Source organism: Zeus faber, assembly GCF_960531495.2.
Source record: "Zeus faber genome assembly, chromosome: 5".
NCBI classification, from domain to species: domain Eukaryota; kingdom Metazoa; phylum Chordata; class Actinopteri; order Zeiformes; family Zeidae; genus Zeus; species Zeus faber.
This window is the reverse complement of record NC_137192.1, coordinates 18,616,687-18,638,962: the sequence shown is the minus strand read 5'-3', so window position 1 is coordinate 18,638,962 and position 22,276 is coordinate 18,616,687. Positions and strand designations below refer to the sequence as shown.

General features: G+C 42.4%; 1 protein-coding gene across 1 annotated transcript in view; it reads right to left on the bottom strand.

Annotated features, from left to right (window-relative positions):
- Positions 1-22,276, bottom strand: part of shmt2 (serine hydroxymethyltransferase 2 (mitochondrial)) — a 42,937-nt gene that overhangs the window by 6,791 nt on the left and 13,870 nt on the right. Inside the window, exons 2-7 of the mRNA XM_080001430.1 lie at positions 12,175-12,348; positions 8,752-8,831; positions 7,921-8,121; positions 7,648-7,729; positions 5,353-5,475; positions 1,771-1,910 (exon numbers count right to left, since the gene is read on the bottom strand). Coding sequence (XP_079857556.1) covers positions 1,771-1,910; positions 5,353-5,475; positions 7,648-7,729; positions 7,921-8,121; positions 8,752-8,831; positions 12,175-12,348 — 800 coding nt within the window. The remainder of the gene's footprint in view (positions 1-1,770; positions 1,911-5,352; positions 5,476-7,647; positions 7,730-7,920; positions 8,122-8,751; positions 8,832-12,174; positions 12,349-22,276) is intronic.

The following is a 22,276-nucleotide window of genomic DNA, read 5'->3' as shown; positions in this document are numbered from 1 at the left end:
TGAATCAACAATAAATTTATAAATGTAATTAACATGTGTACTAAAACAATATTATCAGCGTTTCCACTGGTAATGTGGTGTAGCTGTGTCTGGATCCCAATATTCAATGCTACGATCAAATGTTTTGACCTATTCACACGGTCTGACATAAAAACGTGAGATGATCAAAGATTCAACATTTTATTTGGTTCTGCAACAGTTGGAAGAAGGCAGAAAAAATGTGTTACCTTACTCTAAATCAAGTTCTATGATCTTAGGCAAAGCCCTCTAGCGACGTCCTTATTGGCTGCCCCTGCGCACCTTGCTGAACAAAATGAATGGACCATTAGCCTATCATCTGTGGCCTGCTGCTATAAAAGGGCCTTTCACCCGCCGCTCCGTTCCCCGGGGACCTTCAGCGACCGTAGGAAGACAGCAGGGATGGAAAAGCTAGAGGGTTCACCTATTTCACATAGGTTCTGCCCTCTAGCACCGCCCTGTCGGTTGATACAAGCCGCTTGGTTGTCTATCTTGAAGAGAACGTGGCGGTTCCTTAAAAAGGAGACACTGTTGTAGCACCAGAAGGACTGTGTTGAGTTCCAACATGTTTATGTGTTCGGACGGAGGACTCAGCCCCACCCCCCCCGACTGCAAAGGGGTGGCATCTCCCCACCCCGTCAGAGATGCATCTGTGAATAGATAGTCACATGACTGGGCGTCCTTCCCAGGGGCATGGTGAGGGACAAAATGCCAATGCTTTAGATCGGCACCAATCGTGGCTGGGCCCGTCAACAAATGTGTTCTGTGGTGCACAGAATCCACTTTGAGGCGAATGAACCATCTCTGGATGGGTCTAGTGTGTAGTCTGTCCATGGAATTAGCTGTTAGCTCTATTAGCCAAACACACCACAGAGCTCTGATTCTCACCGTAACTATAGTAAAAGCATGAGAAGACGCGCTACGTTGTAGTCAGCGCTGGGTTCAGTTTGTCATTTGCAAAACGATCGTTATACATACAGTACATCATCATCATCCTGGGGAAGATCTCTGTTCTTCCCAAACACGTTATCTATCATCCTCGGGGCGACGGGACGCCGTCACTCTCGAGCCCTGTCGGTGGCCGGTCCGGTTGGTCCTAGCACGTGGGGGACGGCGATACTGAGGGGGACCAGACCATTTTTCAGGCGCCTAGGGAGGGGAACGGAGGATGCCCTTCCTCACTGCCGCTAAGCGAATAAGCGGCAGGAAGTCGTTGCTGAACCGTCAAACCGTGGCCACGGCAACTTCCAACGCCAGTGAGATTACTGAGGCTCTGCGTGAACAAGCCTCCTTGTACTCATCCGTGGGGTAACCCATCTGGGTTACGATAGATGAGCTGGCGGGGGGGGGGGGGGGGGGAAGAGAAGGACGGGGGCAGATCCAACTCCCCCTCCCCTGCCCACAAAATACGAGGGCGTCCTCCAGTGGAACAGTGTTGTTGAAGTAGAAGTGAGTGAGACGGTGGTCTCGCTCACCCTTCAGCAGGGCTGCGCATGCTGCTCAGACCGCTGGATCTTTGGCTCCCTGTTTGGCGTGGAGGGTGCCCAGGCAAACTAATCTTCACTTGTTATCGTCGTTCTTTAGCGAATGGTTGGCGGCACACAGCTGACAGGCTGATGGGCACATAAAATTAATTCCGTCAACGGTTCACATGGGAGGCCAATGAGGACGAGGGCAGAGCCTATTTGAAATAGAACACTGTTAAAGATACAACAAAACACATTTGATATTCTCTAAACACTTTGTTTCTACCTGGCGCCTCGCAGAGACTTGTGTGTGGTGGTGGTGACCATGTCAGAGTGCTCGAAGGGAGAGGGAATCGCCTTGGCTGCCACCAGGCCGCTGATGTGCGCCATGTCAGCGAGCAGGTAGGCCTTTACCTGGGTGCAAAGCTGGAGGAAGAAGAGAGAGGGCAAATGGCAGAATTTCTTACAGGTACAGGAAAACAAATGTACTTTCTGATACATGTGGCACGCAGCTGGAGGATAGTGCCGCTGCAGTAACAAGGGAACAATTACCTGAAATAGGGTACAATATAATTTTTTCCATTAAACCAATTTTGCTTGTTTGCCTTTTTTATTATTATTACTACAGTGGTACCTCAACTTACGACTGTAATTCCTTCTATAAGAACGGTCGTATGTTAAAACAGTCGTATGTCGAAGCAGTTTTTCTCATATGAATTATGAAATCATGAAGGGTGAAAATAAACTAAATACACAGCACAAACACAGTAAATATGAAAAAAATATCGATAAGCCACGAACTACGTGCACACACGATGTAGGTCGCCCGCTGACTGACTGCCGACTGTCGTAAGTAGATGCAGTCGTAAGTCGAGGTACCACTGTATTGCTACTACTACATGATTGCCTTCTATAAAACTATTTCTAGACACTGAAGCCGCACAGTACGTGTGTCATCTGTTACGTTACCATTCCTCAGTTGGTAATCTGTAGTACCCATTAGGGCTGCCCCCAAAATGTCAAAAGTTAGTCGATGAGAAGAGTCTTAGTTGACAAGTTTTTCCATTGGTCCGTTGGTCGCAGGAAAAAAAAATCAACTCTAGTCGGGAGTTGCGCCATGTGAAAATTAACCTTCAAACCTAGCTGGCTGGTTGAAATAATTTATTAAAAACAAATGTTCAGTCCCTTTGCCGTTTGTTCCGACACATTCGGAATCATTACAGCTTTAAATGAGCAGCTTTTGCCGGTGAAATTAACAAGCGGCTCACTTCGTGCACGCGGCACTTGTAAATAAAATTTTGATTTTAAAGGCTGGTTATTAGGTTTTGTATTTATCCATACTGTAGCACAGTGTTTACAATTTTGGTTATAACATTCTTTCTCAGCCCTGGCTAAAACCATTTTGTGATGCCCCAAAATAAACAGTATATTTAAATAATTAAATAAAAACCATAAACGCACTGCAGCATTGAAAGTCCCAGAATATTACCACAAAATTCAATAAATCGCACACACACTAACCAGCTTCCTAACATGCAAATGAATGCAATACAAATAAAAAGGATCGGAGCAGTAACTCGTTTTTTCAGAGCTCTAATAAACCACACATGAACCGGATCAGCACATTTATTGGATTAAAAGACAAGGAGTGGCAGGTTGACTTGAGGGGGTATGGAAGGCACGGCAGCAGCATGCGGCAGTTCACGGGATGTAGATAGAGGTTTAGAGAGCGGAAAACTAGTCAAGAAGCGCGGCTCTAATTTAGGTGTACCTGACCCTGAAAAACCGGTTGGGAGCCCAGCTCCGGCAGCCTACGCCATTAAACAGTGAACAGTTCCCCAAACACGTGCCGGGGGAGGAAATATGGCCGCACTTCAGGCCTAGCAACGGAGCGGTTAGGGCGTTTGATAAGCACGTGGCTCCGCAGCGACGCGGCACTTGACTGGACGCCGTCGGCTAAAGTGAAACGGGGCAACAATGAGGGAGGGAATCGCTGCTGCACAAAACAGACGCGCCGGTGTGCCCTTGTTGGTGCATGGTTGCATGGAGGATTCAGTTGAATAGGTGGGGTGAAAAAATGTGTGTGTGTGTGAGAGAGAGAGAGAGAGAGAGAGTTTGGGATAATGTAAAGAACTGAGACGATAAAGGAGAGGGTGTATTTGACTGCAAAACATCAAAAGAGAGAGACTTCAATATAGAATAAAAATGCTGTGAGATATCGCAGAATGTAGTCCTGACTAAAACCATCTTTTCTGGCTCGTGGCATTATGTTTTAATCGGTTATTTAAGTTATCCCTATCGTAAAACATGACATATTTCACAAGATAAGATAGAGTACAATACGTGTAAAGTAACTTAGTCATAGTAAGTAAAATACATTTGAGGAATTCTGTATTCTGTCCCTGTTTGCAACAGGTCTGTGAGAACAGATAAGTGCAGGAAAAAAATGCATAAAATAACCCAAGACATCATGGGTTTTTTAGCTTTCTTCATTTTAAGCTTCCTTTCAAGTCATGCCCAATTTATCAGAATCCTGACAGATCTTTTGTCTACCTGTCTCTCTCTCCAGAAAGACTTCTGCTCTCAATCTCTTTCCTGTTATCAGATCCGACAAACTGACAAGTGAAAATCTACCTTCGCCCGTTGACGTATAGGTGATAACATTAGTTTCGTCATGCCAGCACAAGGTTACCATTTATCAGTTATGGCTGTCTTAGCTGTATTGGTTCCTTCGCATTAAAATAGTTGACACACTCACGCTTCTCCACTTGACTGTAAGGGACTCTATTTACGTTTTAACAGTCCAAGAAAATGTTTTGAAATCAATGTCTCTCTACAGTTTTTTCCTCAGGGTTGTCTTTAGTGTTTTTCAAGGTTAATTGATCAGTGACCAACTGTAAATGCTTGCTTGATATGGAAAAAAAAAAAAAGGAAATTTGAAATTGAAATTTAGGTGATCACAATTTCCTAGCAGTCAGAAATCAAGTGATTACAAATTGACGTATGAAACTTTGGTGCGGACAGTTCAACTTTTTTTCCCCTCAAACAATTTAACAGGTTGAGATTGAGTTCTTCATAGCTTTAAATGTATGGGTAGTTGGCAGAGACTAGTTTAATTTGTCAGCGTCACTGGCTGGATCGGGCATGCTAGCCGCCTAGTAACCATGGTTGCTCCATGGTTACTAGGCGGCTAACATGCCCTAATTGAGACAATTCAGAAAAAAATATTCTACTTTGTGCCCATAAAGCAATCAGTTGTAGCTGCAGCACTGCTCTACATTAACACTGCCAGGGCAAGTCCCCAAAAAAACCCCAATGATTAAACACAATACAGACTAAATTTAAAGATACAATTTTTCTATTTTGTTCTGCACTGCGTTTGATTTTTATACTTTATGCCTTTTATCCTTGTCAATTTTAATGTATCTATCGCTTTTAATTTGTTTTATCGTTTTTTTTGTTGAATTGTCTTTTATGCATTTAATTCTGAAAGTCGTTCATGCACTATGTAAAGCACCTTGAATTACCTTTGTGTAGGAAAATGGGCTATATAAATAAAGTCGCCTTGCCTCCCTTGGCTTAAATGAAATAACCAGCCGTAAAACAACCTGGGCAGCCGACTTCTAATTCTCGGTGCAGGATGAAGTCTGGTTAAGGCTAAACTAGCAGCACAGGAACAGGTGTGCATGACAGCCCGGCAGTAAAGGTTGACTGGCTTTTATAAACGGGAAAAGAGACATTTCTGACCTTCCCACTACCAGAAAAGGAAAGGGGAATTGGGAGGACAGGCGGGGGGGGTAAGCGGGAGATAGAGTGAGAATGTCAAGGTTGGCTGAGTTTTGAATAAGAAGAGGGGGGCTCTATGCACCTTCTTGATGCGGGCGTAGTCAATGAGGCGGGCGTAGGCACTGGTGCCAGCGATGATGAGCTTGGGCCGGAACAGTGTGGCAGTCATTTCCAGCTGGTCGTAGTCGATGAGTCCTGTCGCAGGCTAGAGAGAGAGTGAGAGAGAGCAAGAGACGGAATGTGTGTTAGAACATAATATACTGTATAAGAGAGCAAAGGATTTATGCGTGAGAAAAATGACGAAAAGGTTAAAAAATGTGAATAAATGGCAACGACAGAGATGAGAGCTAAGTGTTTCCACTATATCTGCTTAGATTTACTTCAGCTGCCTTAAAAAGGAAAGGCAATGTTTGTAGTTGCGCATCAAGAATTGTTGCAACAGTGCTCCACTGCTGATGCCAATTTAATCTTTTAATCTTGCCAAGATAATTAGAAAAGGAAGTAACTGATCTGGAGTTGGTTGGGGACTGCTGGTATTTTCTTCAAATAAGCGAACTTAAAAACGGCGTTGGAAAGTGAATTGTTTGTTGGACGTGCTCCAAGCAACATGAAGCTGAAGTCATTGCGCTGCGAGTCAGGCAACCCGCTGGTGTTGAGCCAATGCTGCCTGCATTCCTCAGAGCCCGCTGCAGACACCATGTCAAAGTTTTATGCGGCAGACAGACAGAGAGGACTAACGATGACTCGCACTGACCAAGATACAAGAGAAACAGAGAAACGGTGACAGGCACATAAGAGTAGGAAGCAGAAAGAGAGAGGAAGGTGGGAAAGCTTTATTTAGACAAGCAGATTATCTCCCTTCTCGAGAGCGCATCTCTGGATGGCCTCTCACTCCATCATGCCGCTCATTGTGAGGAGGGAACCGGTGGTTCTGGCCAGCCTGTCGATTTCCCATTATCTCCCTCCGAAGGGGTCCTGCCCGCCCATCCATCAGCGAGCCAGACACGCGAGGCATCGATCAGACACTGCTACTGCATCACCCGCCATAACACATGACCAGTGCCATAGAAACACCAACGTTCCTATGTTGCACGAGTGTACGTATGTGCATCGTATACAACTTTACAAGAAAAATGCTCAGTCTTACCACTGTGGGACTTCCACAAACTAGGACTAAATATTAGTTCAACGCTTTACTAAAGCGTCTAAAGACATCCGCTCTGCTGAGGGGCCTGGAACATACCTTTCAGAGGCATTCATGTTGAAAGACGTGAAATTCTCTTTGGTTTCCGTGATTAAAAATTGCTTCCATGTCGCCCAGCTCTACCTGGGTTAAAGCTTTATTGCAAAGACTCCAATCCACAGAAAACTAAGAAAAGACATTTAACTATACTGTAGCTGACCTCTTACTCTGCCCTCCAGATTCAGTGAGGCACAAGGAAGGACATAGAAAGGCTTCATTTCCTTCTTTCTGAACTATTCTCTTAGCATGTTGGCAAAATAATTTTCCAGTTACCGTCGCTTGGGAAATTCTTGGCAGGCCAACACAGATAACAGCATGGATGGTACGCAACGATGGCCACCAAACAAAACTTAAAAAAGTGTAAAAACGATCAATGCGGTCGGTGCAATCGGTCTGGGAATGGTTAAAAAAAAAAAAAAAAAAGTGCAACCTTTATCTAGACACCAACTTTAAACAGTTTCAACTCACAACTCCAGGATTGAGAACAGGTACAGAGTAACACAACATGTTCAAGGGAAGCAAAGGCTATAGCATGATGGTGGTAGACAGAACTGAGCGATAGACCCCGGTCTAGGGTGGGGGCTGAGGAAGAACACAACAGCGCTTTACAACAGCAGACGTCTGAGAAGAATATGGAGAGAAATGACTATCAGGCAACAATCTGAAACTATATAGACAGACAATTTATCCAACACCTGACAGAAAGAGCATTTGATTATTATAATTCCGTCGGGTCAAATCAACAAATAAAGACTACCGTTCTGCAACATGGAGTACAGGCAAAGTGGGGCATCTAACCCATTGTCAGGAAAGCTTTCAAACATTGCAAGTATTGACCAAGCAAGGCTCCCATTATAACGTTCCATGTTGCAGAACCTATCATTCAGGCATCTAGGGAGGATTAAATGAAAAACATTTTCCTATGCCAGGATACCATAACATTGATTTTGTACTTCTTGTTCAACTGCGCCACTTTTAAAGTGGTAGCCCGTTGGATTATTTTGGCGAACTAAATCCCATATTTGAGCCAGCCAACTCCTTTGAAAAGGTTCAGCACAGCCTTAAGAGAGTGGACCAGTGGCCAACAGATATCAGTGTCTGAGGAATACGGCAAAGCAGGGGGTCTCTACCTACATCAAGCTTGTAGGGCATGGACTCAAAATAGATGGAGGTGGCCGAGATCCTCTTCACGTCAGACATGTAGCCGTGGGTCAGACTGAGGAGACAAGATAGGGACACGTAAACAGATGAAAACTCAAAGAGGCACACACACACAATTAAACCCAGTTGTAATATATTATCTAATGTAATATCGACTGAAACATAAATAATCAAATAATTAATACTGGAAGACATGGAAGCAGCTTAAAAAAAAAAAAAAAAAAGTATATGATGTCAACAACTCACTGTCCCCCATCGGGTAAGTCCAGACCCATGATACGGTCATGGGGGTTTAGCACAGCTGTATAGGCGGCAAAGTTTGCTGGGGAGCCGGAATACGGCTGGACGTTGACCCCCCACAGTGCGGGGTCCAGATCGAAGGCGTCCAGGGCTCGCTTCTGACAGAGAAGTTCTATCTTGTCCACCACCTCAGCTCCACCATAGTACCTTCATATAAACAGATTAAAAAAATGATAATATTTTATCTGATCAAATATATTGTTTTTATAAACTTCCTTTAAGTATTAAAAAAAAACAAAAAAACAGGGACCGATGAGTGTTTAATAGGATAAGATTTACATGATGTTTTTGCAGAATTTAGCACAGTTCTACCAAGGTATAAGAACACAATCTAAGACCAAAACACCCACACCAGATTTGGGGCAGAAAATGCAGGAGAGTTTAAAAAGGAGAGGATTTTCTCTAAACCAGATACTCCGAACGACCAGCACCGTTTGAGCTACATTTTAAAACATGTCTGCACTGATTACCGCTGACAAATGAGAATTACTCAAAATGAAAATAATCCATAACAAAAAATTTAAAATGAGATGGGCATAAAAACAAAATCCCTCAGTGAGCGTTCACCTCAGAAGCCTTTTTTGATTGTCCAGACTCCAGATTAGTTACTCTGGTGCGTAGGATTCAGTAAATCTTTATGTGGGCTCAGATTTTGGGTGTGTGTGTGTACTTGCATGCTCATAGGCATGTGGAAACGGACCTTCTATAAACCCATTTTAAAACACAGAATATCAGCAGTGTTAATGCACCAGGGTGGCTTCGTGTACACCGACTCACCTTTTTCCTGGGTAACCTTCTGAGTACTTGTTGTTCAGACAGGAGCCCTGGGCTTCCAGGGCGGCTCGACTGCAGAAATTCTGTGCAAAGGACGCACGCGCACGCACACGCACACGCACACGCACACACACACACACACACACACGCACACACGACAATGACGGCAAATTAAAGTCTGGTAAGTGATAGTGAGAAGTTCCCCTCTGGCTAAAGGCAGTAATTACAGTATTGAACCCCTGAACTTCCATGCACTAACACCCTGCACTCCACAATGTATATTACCTCTGCTGCGGGAGGATACGAGATGCCGCCACAGTAAACATTACCGCCAAGGCCAAATTGTGCGATTGCACTACTCTGCTATAAATAAGCGGAGAAAGACAAAGTCAAAGCTCCTTGTTTTCACAGAGAACCTTTGCTTTTTTTTTGGTCTGCTTTCTGAATTCTTGCAAATTGGCGAAGAGGAAAGTCTTTCTGCAGAGGTGAACATAAAGCATACATTGACACCTTCAATGAATAGAGTTTAGCATCGTGTATTGTATTATCGTGTTTATCATATTTTACAATACATGGGGAGGCATGACTACATTTGAAGTTTATCTAGCTGAAAACATTTTTCCAAACTTCCGGAAATGTAATTTTGGCTCACAAAATGACAAGTTTGGCTCATGTCATCATCAATAATTTTGACAACCCCCCCCCCAAAAAAAAAAAAAAAAAAAACCCCACAAATAAAAACAACAACAATGTGGATTCCATGATATGACTTCATTAATTTTTTGACAACACAAGAACCACTGAACAGCAACAACGCCAGCATTACAGCATTGTTATGACTGGCATGAGGTACTTAATAAATTGTATTGTATACTGATATGCACATGTTATCCACTGACTTTTGACCATTGGCGGACCCAGACACTGTGTGTGTGTGTGTGTTTGTGTGTATGCGTGTGTCTCTCTCCAAGGGTTGAACGGTTGCCTCAATGTGCAGCAGCTTGGCGTGAACGACGAGTCCATGGATCCGGAGGACGGTCACCACGGGCTAAGTCACACAGTTTGCCCGTCCCCGTCCACTTTCCCAGGGAAAGGTCAAAGGTTTTACGAACCGTCAGTGTTATATAAATATAAAACTTAATAACTTAATAATTGTCAGTCCGCACAGCCAATGACCTCGGGGTCCCCCTTGTGAACCCCAGGGAGGCCCCCGTCACGTGGAGATTCACTACGGGGTCTCCACGTTAAGGGGTGGGGTGTGTATAAATTTACATTTTTTCCTCATTGAATCTTAATATTACAACTTAGATATGATGACAGTTGATTTAATATATTTCGCCCTACAAAGTTCCGGGCCCGGAAAAGGCCGGGGCCTGCGGATTGTACATGGGTACGATCCTTAGATCCGATGCCATCTGTGGTTCAATGCCAGTTTTGACCACTTTATCGCTATTCCCGACAACTTTTAGTTGCTTCTTTCGATATGTTTTGAGTAAAATTGGAATGATGGAACTGTTTTTGTCAACATTTGTAGCGCCTTAATTGTACAATAAATTATTCACCATTTCACCAAGTTGCTTTTGGAGTGCCGTTTTGAAAACCACCACGGACTGCTCGTTCTGCTGCCTTCTGATGCCGTGACACTAATAAGAATAATAATAAAGTCAAAATATAATTTCCAGATCACTGGAAAGTCTGGGCCTGACACCCCTTATAAATTTGCTTCAGTTGCACCAGCTCTCTGAAGACAGTCACAGTCACCCTAACCATGTGTGGCTATTGGCACGGTGTTTTTGAATTGGACGCTATTTGCAACGAGGCTCATTTGCATAGAAAGGGGACAATTTTGCACCAAATGCATGAATAATACCTAATTGAAATACACGCAAATAGCACTGGCGCACCAAGACGCCATTTTGTGTCGCAGCGCACTTAGCGGTGCATTTTAACGTTTGTGGCTGCTTTGTGAATTTGACGATTGCTTTTTCTGTTATTTGTGCCGGTTTAGGTGCCGCAAATGCCGGGCAATTGCTTTGTGAATTCGCCCGAGATCACCTTTTTCCTTGATTCCGACGGTTTATGTGAACATTGACTGTAAGCCACTGACCCGTATCTGCATGATTTTATTCGTTGCACTGCTCCCAGACGATTGGCTGATTAGATAATTGCAAGAAAAAGGAGGTGTACAGGTGTTCTTAATAAAGTGCTCAGTGGGTGTATATATCCAAGTGCTTTCAAATAGCGTTAAAACCCAGCTGAGCAATTCCACATCCCCTCCGTTTGGATGGTTCAGGATGCAAAACCATGAGGCATGCCACAAACCCTGACACTCACAGCTTTATTTTCAATGCCACACACCTCACTAGTCAGGGGAGTATGCTAATACTTCACCTGGGAGCCAAGGGGAGATCAGGGGAGATAACAGCTCCGGTAGCTCTCGATTATGCCCGTCTGCCATGCTGAGCACTGTGCATGCATTAGCATTGGAATGAGAATGTAGATATCATATATTTATATGGAGTGGATGCACATGTGCACAAAAACATATGGGGGACCTGCCTGGACTTTACTGCAATGTCCCCTGGCAGGGTGATGAGGGGAGAGGGAGAGAGAGAGCGCGTGTGAGTGAGTGAGTGTATAAAGAGGCAGTATGAAGTTATCAGCTTTATCTGGCACAGGAGCAGTCAGGCTTTGTATTGAGAGAGCAGCGATATACTCCACTGAACAACTACTGTGGCCAAGAAGACGCGAGAGCAGAGGAGGGTGGGTGGCCTGTTGGGGTGGGGGTGTCAACACAGGATGAAAAATCCTCTTTTTGAAAGAAAAGAAAAACATTTCAAATAATACAGCCTTGAAGTGAACATGTCTTTGTAAAAACTCTTTAATCTATTAGCTGGTTGATTGATGGGTCTATTGTCCAAGCTTAGTCATTGGGCCAACATTGCATTGATGGTCTATATATATATATATATATATATATATATATATATATAAAATCTTTTTTTATAATAAAAGTATGATTTCTGACGGAATTCCTCAGTTCCCCGTCCTACAAATAAAACAAACTAAAAACACACTCTTTTGGAGGAACTGGGCTTATTTATAATTCCTCATTGAAAGGTAACCCTGTGCATTTCTGTAAGCTTCTGACTTGATTTATACTGTAATGCACACTGACTGGAAAAAATAAAAAATAAAACACTATTCCACTTGAAGAATCCCAGTCGATTTGACAGGTCTCCGACGGCGACAATTTGATTCGTCGACGGCAGCCCTAGAAACTAATGCCACTAATCAAAAGGGCAGCTCAACCTGAATGCATTTCAATGGGAGAAAAACTAGACAAACCATTAAAATATCCACACAATTTTTGGAACGCAAAATAATTTAATCTAAAAATTACTTCACCCGCCCCAGCCCCCTTACCTCTGAAGCAATGAGCTCTAAGCCGCGGCACTGCCTGTCCTTCTCCTTCAGCAGCAGATCCCACATCTCTGGGTCGTCCTGGGAGAGGCTCTCCTGCCCGGTCCACGCACGCTCCTCGTCTAGGGTACGGGTGGCGGCGTGTTGCCTGCGCACACTCAGCGCCAGTGGGGCACGCTGGCGAGAGAGGAGGAAGGAACAGCGAGAAAATAATTGAAACCCGAGGCCCGTTACTAGTGGAATGTTAATCACAATGTTTTGCGATATTGAAATTGCGATAGTGATTCTCACCCACGTTTGAGACATAGATTTGTAAAATCTAAATATATTTATTTTGGTCTTCGGCATATCAGCAAATGAATTGACTAAAATTACTTGCCATATAAAAATATTTACAATAACAAAATCCTCTTGTTTTTACAATAATAACGCTTTAACAGCTTAGTGCTCTGAAATAGAAAAACATATGTAGAGTCTTAAATGGATGACTGAAATTCATTATTTATGCAGGGAAAACTCACCGAGAACAATCTATTTTTCAGGAGTGCGCATCAACAGGGTTACACAGTGGTACAGCAGGATGAACAACTAAAAACAATCCCATTCAATATTTGGTAATGGTGCAATGAGTGAGGATGCAAGTGCCAGATGTACAGGAGTTTATTCCAATTTATATGCCACAGAGGCAGATTTCCTTTAGTTTTTAATCAGAGTACCAAGCGTGGTGTAATGAATTTCGGCTCTGAAGGAGAATAGCAACATATGCCATTTTCCTATGATGTAAGGCCTGTCTAGGCAGGTGATGCAGGATATTAACCCAAGCACATGGTTAAGTAGAATGAGTATATTAATAAATATACACCAATCAGCCACAACATTAAAACCATTTCCCAGTGAAGTGAATAACATTGCTCATCTCATTTCATTGGCACCTGTTAATGGGTGGGATATATTCGGCAGCAAGTGAACAGTCAGTTCTTGAAGTTGATGTGTTTGAAAAAGGAAAAATGGGAATACGTAAAGATCGAGCGACTTTGACAAGAGCCTAGTGATGGCTAGACAACTAAGTCAGAGAATCTCCAAATCGGAAGGTGTTGTGGGGTATTCCTGGTATACAGTGGTTAGTATCTACCAAAAGTGGTCCAAGGAAGGACAACCGGTGAACCAGTGACAGGGTCATGGGCGCCCATGGCTCATTGATGCACGTGAGGAGGGAAGTCTAGCTTGTCCGGTCCAATCCCACAGAAGAGCTACTGTAGTAGAAATTGCTGAAAAGGTAAATGCTACTATGATAGAAAGGAGTCAGAACACACAGTGCATCACAGCTTGCTGTGTATGGGGCTGCATAGCTGCAGACCGGTCAGAGTGCCCATGCTGACCCCTGTCCACCGACAAAAGCGCCTACAATGGGCACGTGAGTGTCAGAACTGGATAAAGGAGCAATGGAAGGAGGTGGCTTGGTCTGATGGGGAGAGATGGCACCAGGATGCACTATGGGAAGAAGGCAAGCTGGCGGGGGCAGTGTGACACTCTGGGCAATGTTCTGCTGGGAAACCTTGGGTCCTGACATTCATGTGGATGTTACTTTGACATGTACCACTTACTTAAACATTGTTGCAGACCAAGTACAACCCTTCAGGGCAACGGTATTCCCTGGCGGCAGTGGTCTCTTTTAGCAGGACAATGCTCCCTGCCACACTGCAAGAAGTGTTCAGGCATGGTATGAGGAACATGACAGAGTTCAAGGTGTTGACGTAGCCTTCAAATTCCCGAGATCTCAATCCAATCGAGCATCTGTGCAATGTGCTTGAACAACAAGCCCGATCCATGGAGGCCTCACCTCGCATCTTATGGTGTTTTCCGTCGCATGGAATTGGCTCAACTCCACTGTACTCACCTTGGTACAGACCACTTTGGTACCAGGTAATTTTCCACTGCAGATAATAATCATGGCGACGCCGCAGGAAACTGCTGTGACACCGTCTTCAACGCAACCCACAGAGGGACAATGGAAGCTGTCGACTGGATGGTGTTCTTGATTCTCGGTGTGTTGCTAGATAAGCTTTTCTGGTTTTCTCTGCGTTCCTTTTTTTGAAGACCCCGAGGATGATAACTACCATAACTAACCATTAACCTTCAGAGAAAAAAAATAAAAATAAAAATCCCCACTCTTTAATCTCTCTACTCAGTGATGTCTGAGCGATCCTGTGTGTCCCCGTTCCCTGTTTCTCCAAACAAAACAAATAACAGTGTTTTTTGTATATTTATTATTATTATTATACATATATTTTTTTTTACATCATAGATGTATTTATTTTCCTTATTGAATGAAAAGCCCCATGTGGGGAGACGTCTCGTTCTCAGTCCTGTTCTAAGTCACTCTCTTACCCATGTCACGCAAAGATGACACAGACGCAGTTACTATTCTCTCTGACCAATGAGTAGTCTACTTAGAAGTAGTAGTAGTAGTAGTTTTTCCACATGACATTTTAGTACTGCCTCAGGTCACTTGGCAGTACCAAAATAACTACCGGGTACTAGCCACAACTTTTGCCAGATGGAAAACCAAAAAGGCAAGGTGAGTGGAGTTGAGACGGTTCCATGTGGTGGAAAAGCGCCATTAACAGGACTTAAAGGATCTGCTGCAAACGTCTTGGTGCCAGATACCACAGGGCACCTTCAGAGGTCTTATGGAGTCCATGCCTTGACACGGCGGAGCTGTTATGGCGGCACGAGGGAGACCTACACAATATTAGGGGGGGATGGTAGCTCAGGAGGTAGAGCTGCTCGTCTAGTAATCTAAAGGTTGCTGGTTCGATCTCAGGCTCCTCCTGCTAGCATGCTGTAGTGTCCTTGAGCAAGACACTTAACCCCTAATTGCTCCTGATGGCTGCGTCCGTCTGTGTTTGAATAATTGTAAGTCGCTTTGGATAAAAGCGTCTGCTAAATGCAATGTAATGTAAACTAGGACGGTGGTTTTAATGTTGTGGCTGACTGGCTGATCGGTCAATGTATATATAAAGTAACCAAATAAATATGCCAATATATTGAAGATTATGTGTGTGATGACTTGCAGTGTCCCTCACATGTTGCATCTAGAGCCCAATCGAGAGGGTAAACCCCCCCCCAAAAAAAACAAGCTTGATTCGTGGGCTCTAATGTTGCTTCCATGGGCGACTTCCCAGCTGAGCATATTTTAAAGGGGACCTATCATACAAAACTTACGGTTTCAGTACTTGTGGACACAGACAAATGCACAGACATCTGGATCACTGATGGGTTCACTAACACACAAATGGTGAAATAAGACAACCCAGTCAGTGTTTTGTGAGCTGTCGATTTCAGAAAACATGTCCTGAAACACCCTGTTCAGATTTTTGATCCCTTCATATGTCACAGGTAGGGATGTAACGGTATGAAATTTCTCAGTACAGTATCTAGCAAAATACCGCAGTATTCGGTATTTCACAGAATTAATGTTTCCCCCTTAGTTTTCTATACACTCAATTAAAAAATATTTTATATTAAAAAAGAAAACCCCAACTTATTTGCAAAACTGAAGATGTACATTTTAATTGACCTTATGTCGCTACTTTGCAGTAGCAATTTTGGTGGGCACGGTATTACAGGGGAAGGCAAACTGTTCAGAACCATGGTTGGTGGACACCGCGGTATACCTTAAAACGGTATACCGTTACATCCCTAGTCGTAGGGCCAACAGTAGAATTAGAACCGCCCTCCATCTGAGACCAACTCCACCCACGGCTGGAGAAATAACACGGAGAAAAAGAAGCGCCACTGGGAAGCACTGCACAAACATTTTAAAATAAAGAGGAATTAATACCAACTGTCCGTAAAGAAACTGCAGACAATGTAAGTGTAAGTATTTAAAAATAATTCTGTTTCTTTTTCCTTTCCAAAAAAATAAAAAATAAAATTAAAATAAACTAAAAATAAATAATAAAAAAGGTATGTGGTAAATAGATTGTAGGCTGCGGCGCGCTATCCGCTGTGCCTTTCTCCAAACAAAATCAAACAAAAGTAGTGTTTTTATTGTCGATGTATTTATTTTATTTTCCAACATTTACATCTCACAAATTATGCCTGCGGTGTCCCGATGCGGTGTCCCCTCACAAGCTTGCAGAACAACAATGCGAGTCGGAACAAACTCTTAAATTAGCCCTTGTAGATAATATCTGAAGATTGACTAACTGGATTGCTTATTTCTCGCCTCATTTGTTCAGATGGTAAAGAGGCATGGCTGGCACAGGGAATGGCTAGAATGCATAACCTGAGTGGTATTATCAAAAAAACTTCAAAAACATTTTGGGGGCTTCCGAGAACTATATTAACTTGTGTAAGAAGGAGCATAATCCACTTTGGGTCCACTTTAAGACATTTGATGCTGCAGAAGATTGACTTTTTAAATTTCTCTTCCACACCGTGGCGCTGGTGATGATACGGTGGTGGTGCGGCAGAGGCACAGGATTAGGTCGGGTTTTTGTTAGGATTAAAAATCATATTCAGTTAGGTATTCTTAAAAAAGGGGGGGGGGGGTGGTAAAATATTGCAATTATTTCTGAAAATGCTGGTCCTTAGATAAAGTTTGACAGCTGGTGTGGGAATGTGGAGTGGATGTGTCTGTCATCTGTGGAGGGAGGGAAATTAATTGAGGCTCCAGACGTAAATGAGAGCTAAAAGATATGCAAGACATGTTCGATAGAATGCGACTCCTCGGTGTGTCTGATGATTTGTCACAGTCAAACAAACACTCAGTGCTACTACCAATTTGTCCAACATAAATAAGGCAGCATTTCAAGTGTCTTCCCCTCCTCGTCCTCCTTTCATGCACTCCAACATGTCGCCGGTTATAATTACAAGCTGGCGTGTTTGTCTGATATCAATAATCAGCGTGGTTGTTCAATTATGGCTCTATCAGCAGTTCCACCAGCGGAGGGACTGGCTTTTACAGCCTAAGTGTTCTGAGGAAGGCACAGAGAGAACAGACTGAGCTCTTCTTGCTTATCTAATCTGGACGGGGGCTGGAGAGTTCTGCTCTTTCCCAACTGTGTGATTATGTGACTGTGCAGAGTGCATTACATTTCTCTTTAATATTTTAATGTTTTATTATTGTTTTGTTTTGTTTTTTTAAACAACAGCTCGGAAATGAATCCCATGATTATTTTTTTGGATGATTATTTTAATGGTTCTGCGCTAGGTTGCTATTCTACGTGTTTTTTTAGGTTGATACATATTTCATAATCTTTTATTTTAAAAGGTTGTCATTTTTATATTATAAATAAAAGCTGAGTTGGACGCTGGCTTTGATATGCACAGAGAAAAAAAGAAAAAAAGGCTGAGATTTACGCAATTCGCTTTCATCTGTTCCCCATCAAACTGTAACACTCCCAGGCAGTAAATTGGTGGGTAACAAGACAAGACTTCTATTTTAATGGCAGGGCTCAAGACTGCGACCAAAATGGTCGCATATGAGAGCGTGCGAGTTAAAATTTCGCATAAGTTCCAGCCGCCAGCCAAACAGCCAACTACTCATTTAAGTCCAGCCGGGTACTTTATTATATTAATTTTTGATTCTAATAAAATAGTTTTGATCAACAAGTTGCGATGCGTGAACATTTAAAAACCACCTGCCTACGCTTCAAAACATTGCGTGCAGGATGATAGAGAAATGTGCCCGTCTGCCGAGTAGGGCGCAGAGAGCCGTCTTCAGTGAGTGCTACATGCCACAGACGTTTATTCGCTTAGTGGGGACCTCTTATGAAAATCTCTCTTTTCCAGTTCTTGTGCAAATACATTTGGGCAACTGATTGGCCTAAAATAAGGAAAAAACTGTAAAATAAGACAACCCAGTCTTTTTGTGGGCGGTGTTTGTAAGAAAACATGTCTTCAAAGACCCCGTTCACAATTTTAATCCCTTTGTACGTCACAGAGCCCTTTGGACATTTGCACAAAATGTTTTCGATAAAATTAAACAAATACAAAATATAATAATAATGATAGCTACAGGCAGCAATACACAGGGTTCAGTTTAGTCGTGTTAGGTACGTTTTCGTTTTCCGAGATTCCATCAAAAACATAGTTTTATATCCACATCAATTTCAAATTGACAAATTTTTCAATCTCAAATCTTTTTTTTTTGCAAAATACAAAAGTTGGCCAAAACATCAAAACAAAATATCACAGTATTTATAAAGATCACATGACCGGTACTAACTTAGTAGTAAAAATATTTAATTTAATTAAATTTAGAAAAAACAAACAAAAAAAGGCAATCTTCAGAAATTCAAGGAAACAGTTTCCGACAAACAAAGTTGTCAAATAAAACAATATTTATAAAGATCACCAGATATGTAATTGTTTTAGTAAAAAAACAAGGCCATCTTCAGGAAGGAATAAAATAATCTGTCATTCATCTTAATTTCTTTTGCTTCTTAACTTTTTCAGCTTTCGTAATATTAGTCATCATCCTCCAAAGGTTCTTTAGAACTTTCTGCAGTGCGAAACAGCCTTCTGTGACCGATTATGGTTTCAGGGTTTTGCAAAACACAGCACGGGTTACAGTTTTCCGAGTTTCCTTTAAACGGAGCATCAGGTTGTCTGTGAACGCTATGCAATCCACAAGGCGCAAGTACCTGGATGCGAATGACTTCCAAGAGACGAAGCTTGGACTTATAAAACTTCCGATGATTATGTCACAAAGCGTCCCCCTCCTGAAACTAAACTCAAATTGCGACAACATTCTTCTACTTCTGGTAAATTTACAATGTTTCTTTACTAATTTCCAGTTGCAGCAGTTGCAATACTGTGGAAAAAGGGCAAAAAACGGAAATAAACGATAACTAACGTACTACTACACAACATAAACTAGAACCCCCCCCCCATTAACCACAAATATGTTCACTTCAAACTCTTGCAAAGTTTCCACATCCTCACACACCACATCCTAAATGTGAAATTATATTATTGCTAATCTATATTGCGATAAGCCTGCACTGTTCCTTTAAGAGTTTAAGTCACCTGTTGTGGTGGTAACCCGGACACAGAAGACAGCGCAGGAAATTAACAGGTGTGCCACCAGACCAGACCAGTTATTTATGACGTTACGGTGTTTATGAATCCTACGAAAGAACAAGTAAAAAATGTAAGACCTTTGTAAACAAAACTCAATACTTTTAAGGCCTTATGTTGAGAATATTAAATTCAGGGCTTGAATAACTTTAAGACCCCGCGGGTACCCTGTTAATAGCTATTTACAGACTGTGTGCGCTAAAACGCAAAAGAGGCCTAATTCTCCTTTACAATAATTCACAACATGTTTATAATCAGTTCAGCAAAACTCATCAAAATATGCAATAGTTAAGATCAGTGTATATGATGGGATAGTGGCATTACAATATGCCAGAGGCCACCAAATTTGGGCTTTTACGGCCACAATTGTTCTCACAACTGTTGGATAGCGGCAAAAGAAAAAAACCTTTTCCAGCTTAAGACGCTTCTACTTACACGCCAACCAGCGCAACGCAGTAAAAACTGCATAACTGACAAATTCTCTTTGTGAACTGAACAAATTCTCTTTGTGAACTGAACACAAATGTGTGGCAATTAGTCCATTTTGCTGATGTCATGACTTATGTCTTTGGAGGCTCCAACTTTGTAATCATTAAGGAGGTTTTCATTGAAAACCAATTTGAGTCCTCCATCTCTTCAATATGAATATAGTCTGATGTTGCTTGTAATCCTGTAACTGCAGGAGGCGCACAGTTCTTCCTCGTCTCCTTTGTTTTTGACGACTAAGAGTTACAGCTAAATCATTAACTAACAGTATTATCAGTTGTGTAAATTCAGGACACACAAGGATTGAGATGTACAGCACCACATATTTCGAACCATCTCGATCGTCTGCGTTTTCGACCTGGAACATAGATTTACACATGGGAAATCTATCGAAATAATGTGAATACTCGGGTGGCGATAGCGGCGCCGCCCCTTGCGGTCGCCTGTGCCGGCGCTCCGGTCGTCTAGGACATATTGTGTGTAATCACCCGGTGCGTTGCATTACATTTCACTGCATATATGTATGAAAGTATGTATATTTATGTGACGAATAAACCTCTTGAATCTTGAGTACCCAAAGTTATAATCCCCATTGATGGAATAAACATTATTCTTCAGTGTTCAAGGATTCCTAAGTTAAAAAGTAAAGTAAAAAGAATTACTATCATGAATGTATCATCATGAATTAATAAAATGTAACGATTTTAGTTTTACAGTAGAGAGACTGGCTGCCTACAGCAAATCCGGGGAACCTGGCATTAGAACAGAAGTATCAGCCAATAACTCTGAAAATGACGGGGAACCCCGGAACCTTAAGATGCCTTTGGTACGTATTCAGCCGCGGAGCTAAATGAACAGCCTACATGGCAAACTCACCCAAGAGCGTGTGAATATGCTTGGGTTTCCTGATAAAAATGCCTCAATATCATGTGTGCTATGCAGATCAAAAAAGAAATAAAATAAAAAAAGAATTGTATCTATACACTGCGTTCCAAATTATTATGCAAATGATATTTTTCTCTGATTTTCCTAAATAGTCGATGCAAATGACAGTCAGTATAATTTTCAGGTCATCAACCGTTAGGGTATAATTTGAATGTTATTGAACAGACCTCCCAATGATAACAATATTTTTTTCAAAAATAAAAAACTCAAAATGCACTGTTCCAAATTATTATGCAAAACAGAGTTTCAAAACAATTTATACGTTGTAAAGAACTAAAAATGGTCATTTGTTGAATTTGCAGTATTAGGAGGTCATATTTACTGAAATCAAAAGCTATTCCAATCAAAAACATCTTAACAGGCCAAGTGACATGTTAACATAGGAGCCTTTTTTGATATCACCTTCACAATTGAAGTGACATTCACAACCAACACATCCATTGAACTTGTGAGCTTTTGGAGTTTCTGTTTGAATTTCTTTGCAGGATGTCACAATAGCCTCCCAGAGCTGCTGTTTTCATGCAAACTGCCTCCCACCCTCATAGATCTATTGCTTGAGGATGCTCCAAAGGTTCTCAATAGGGTTGAGGTCAGGGGAGGATGGGGGCCACACCATGAGTTTCTCTCCTTTTATGCCCATAGCAGCCAATGACACAGAGGTATTCTTTGCAGCATGAGATGGTGCATTGTCATGCATGAAGTTGATTTTGCTACGTAAGACACGGTTCTTATTTTTGTACCATGGAAGAAAGTGGTCAGTCAGAAACTCTGTATACTTTGCCGAGGTCATTTTCGCACCTTCAGGGACCCTAAAGGGGCCTAGCAGCTCTCTCCCCATGATTCCGGCCCAAAACATGACTCTGCCACCTCCTGCTGACGTCGCAGCCTTGTTGGGACATGGTGGCCATCCACCAACCATCCACTACTCTATCCATCTGCACCATCCAGGGTTGCACAGCACTCATCAGTAAACAAGACTGTTTAAAAATGAGTCTTCGTGTATTTCTGGGCCCACTGTAACCGTTTCTGCTTGTGAGCTTTGGTTAGGAGTGGCCCAATAGTAGGTTTATGCACAACTGCAAGCCTCTGGAAGACCCTACATCTTGAGGTTCGCGGGACTCCAGAGGCACCAGCAGCTTCAAATACCTGTTTGCAGCTTTGTAATGTCATTTTAGCAGCTGCTCTCTTAATCCCATGAATTTGACTTGCAGAAACCTTCCTCATTATGCCTTTATCTGCACCAACCTGTCTGTGCTCTGAATCAGCCTCTTCACAGTACGATGATCACGCTTAAGTTTTCCTGAAATATCGAATGCTTTCATACCTTGTCCAAGGCATTGCATTATTTGAGGCTTTTCGGCAGCAGAGAGATCCTTTTTCTTTCCCATATTACTTGAAACCTGTGGCCTGCTTATTAATGTGGAACGTCCTTCTTAAGTAGTTTTCCTTTAATTGGGCTCACCTGGCAAACTAATTATCACAGGTGTCTGACATTGAATTCAGTGATCCAAAGAGCCCTGAGACACAATACCATCCATGAGTTTAATTGAAAAACAAAAAATTGAATGTTTAGGACTCTTAAATC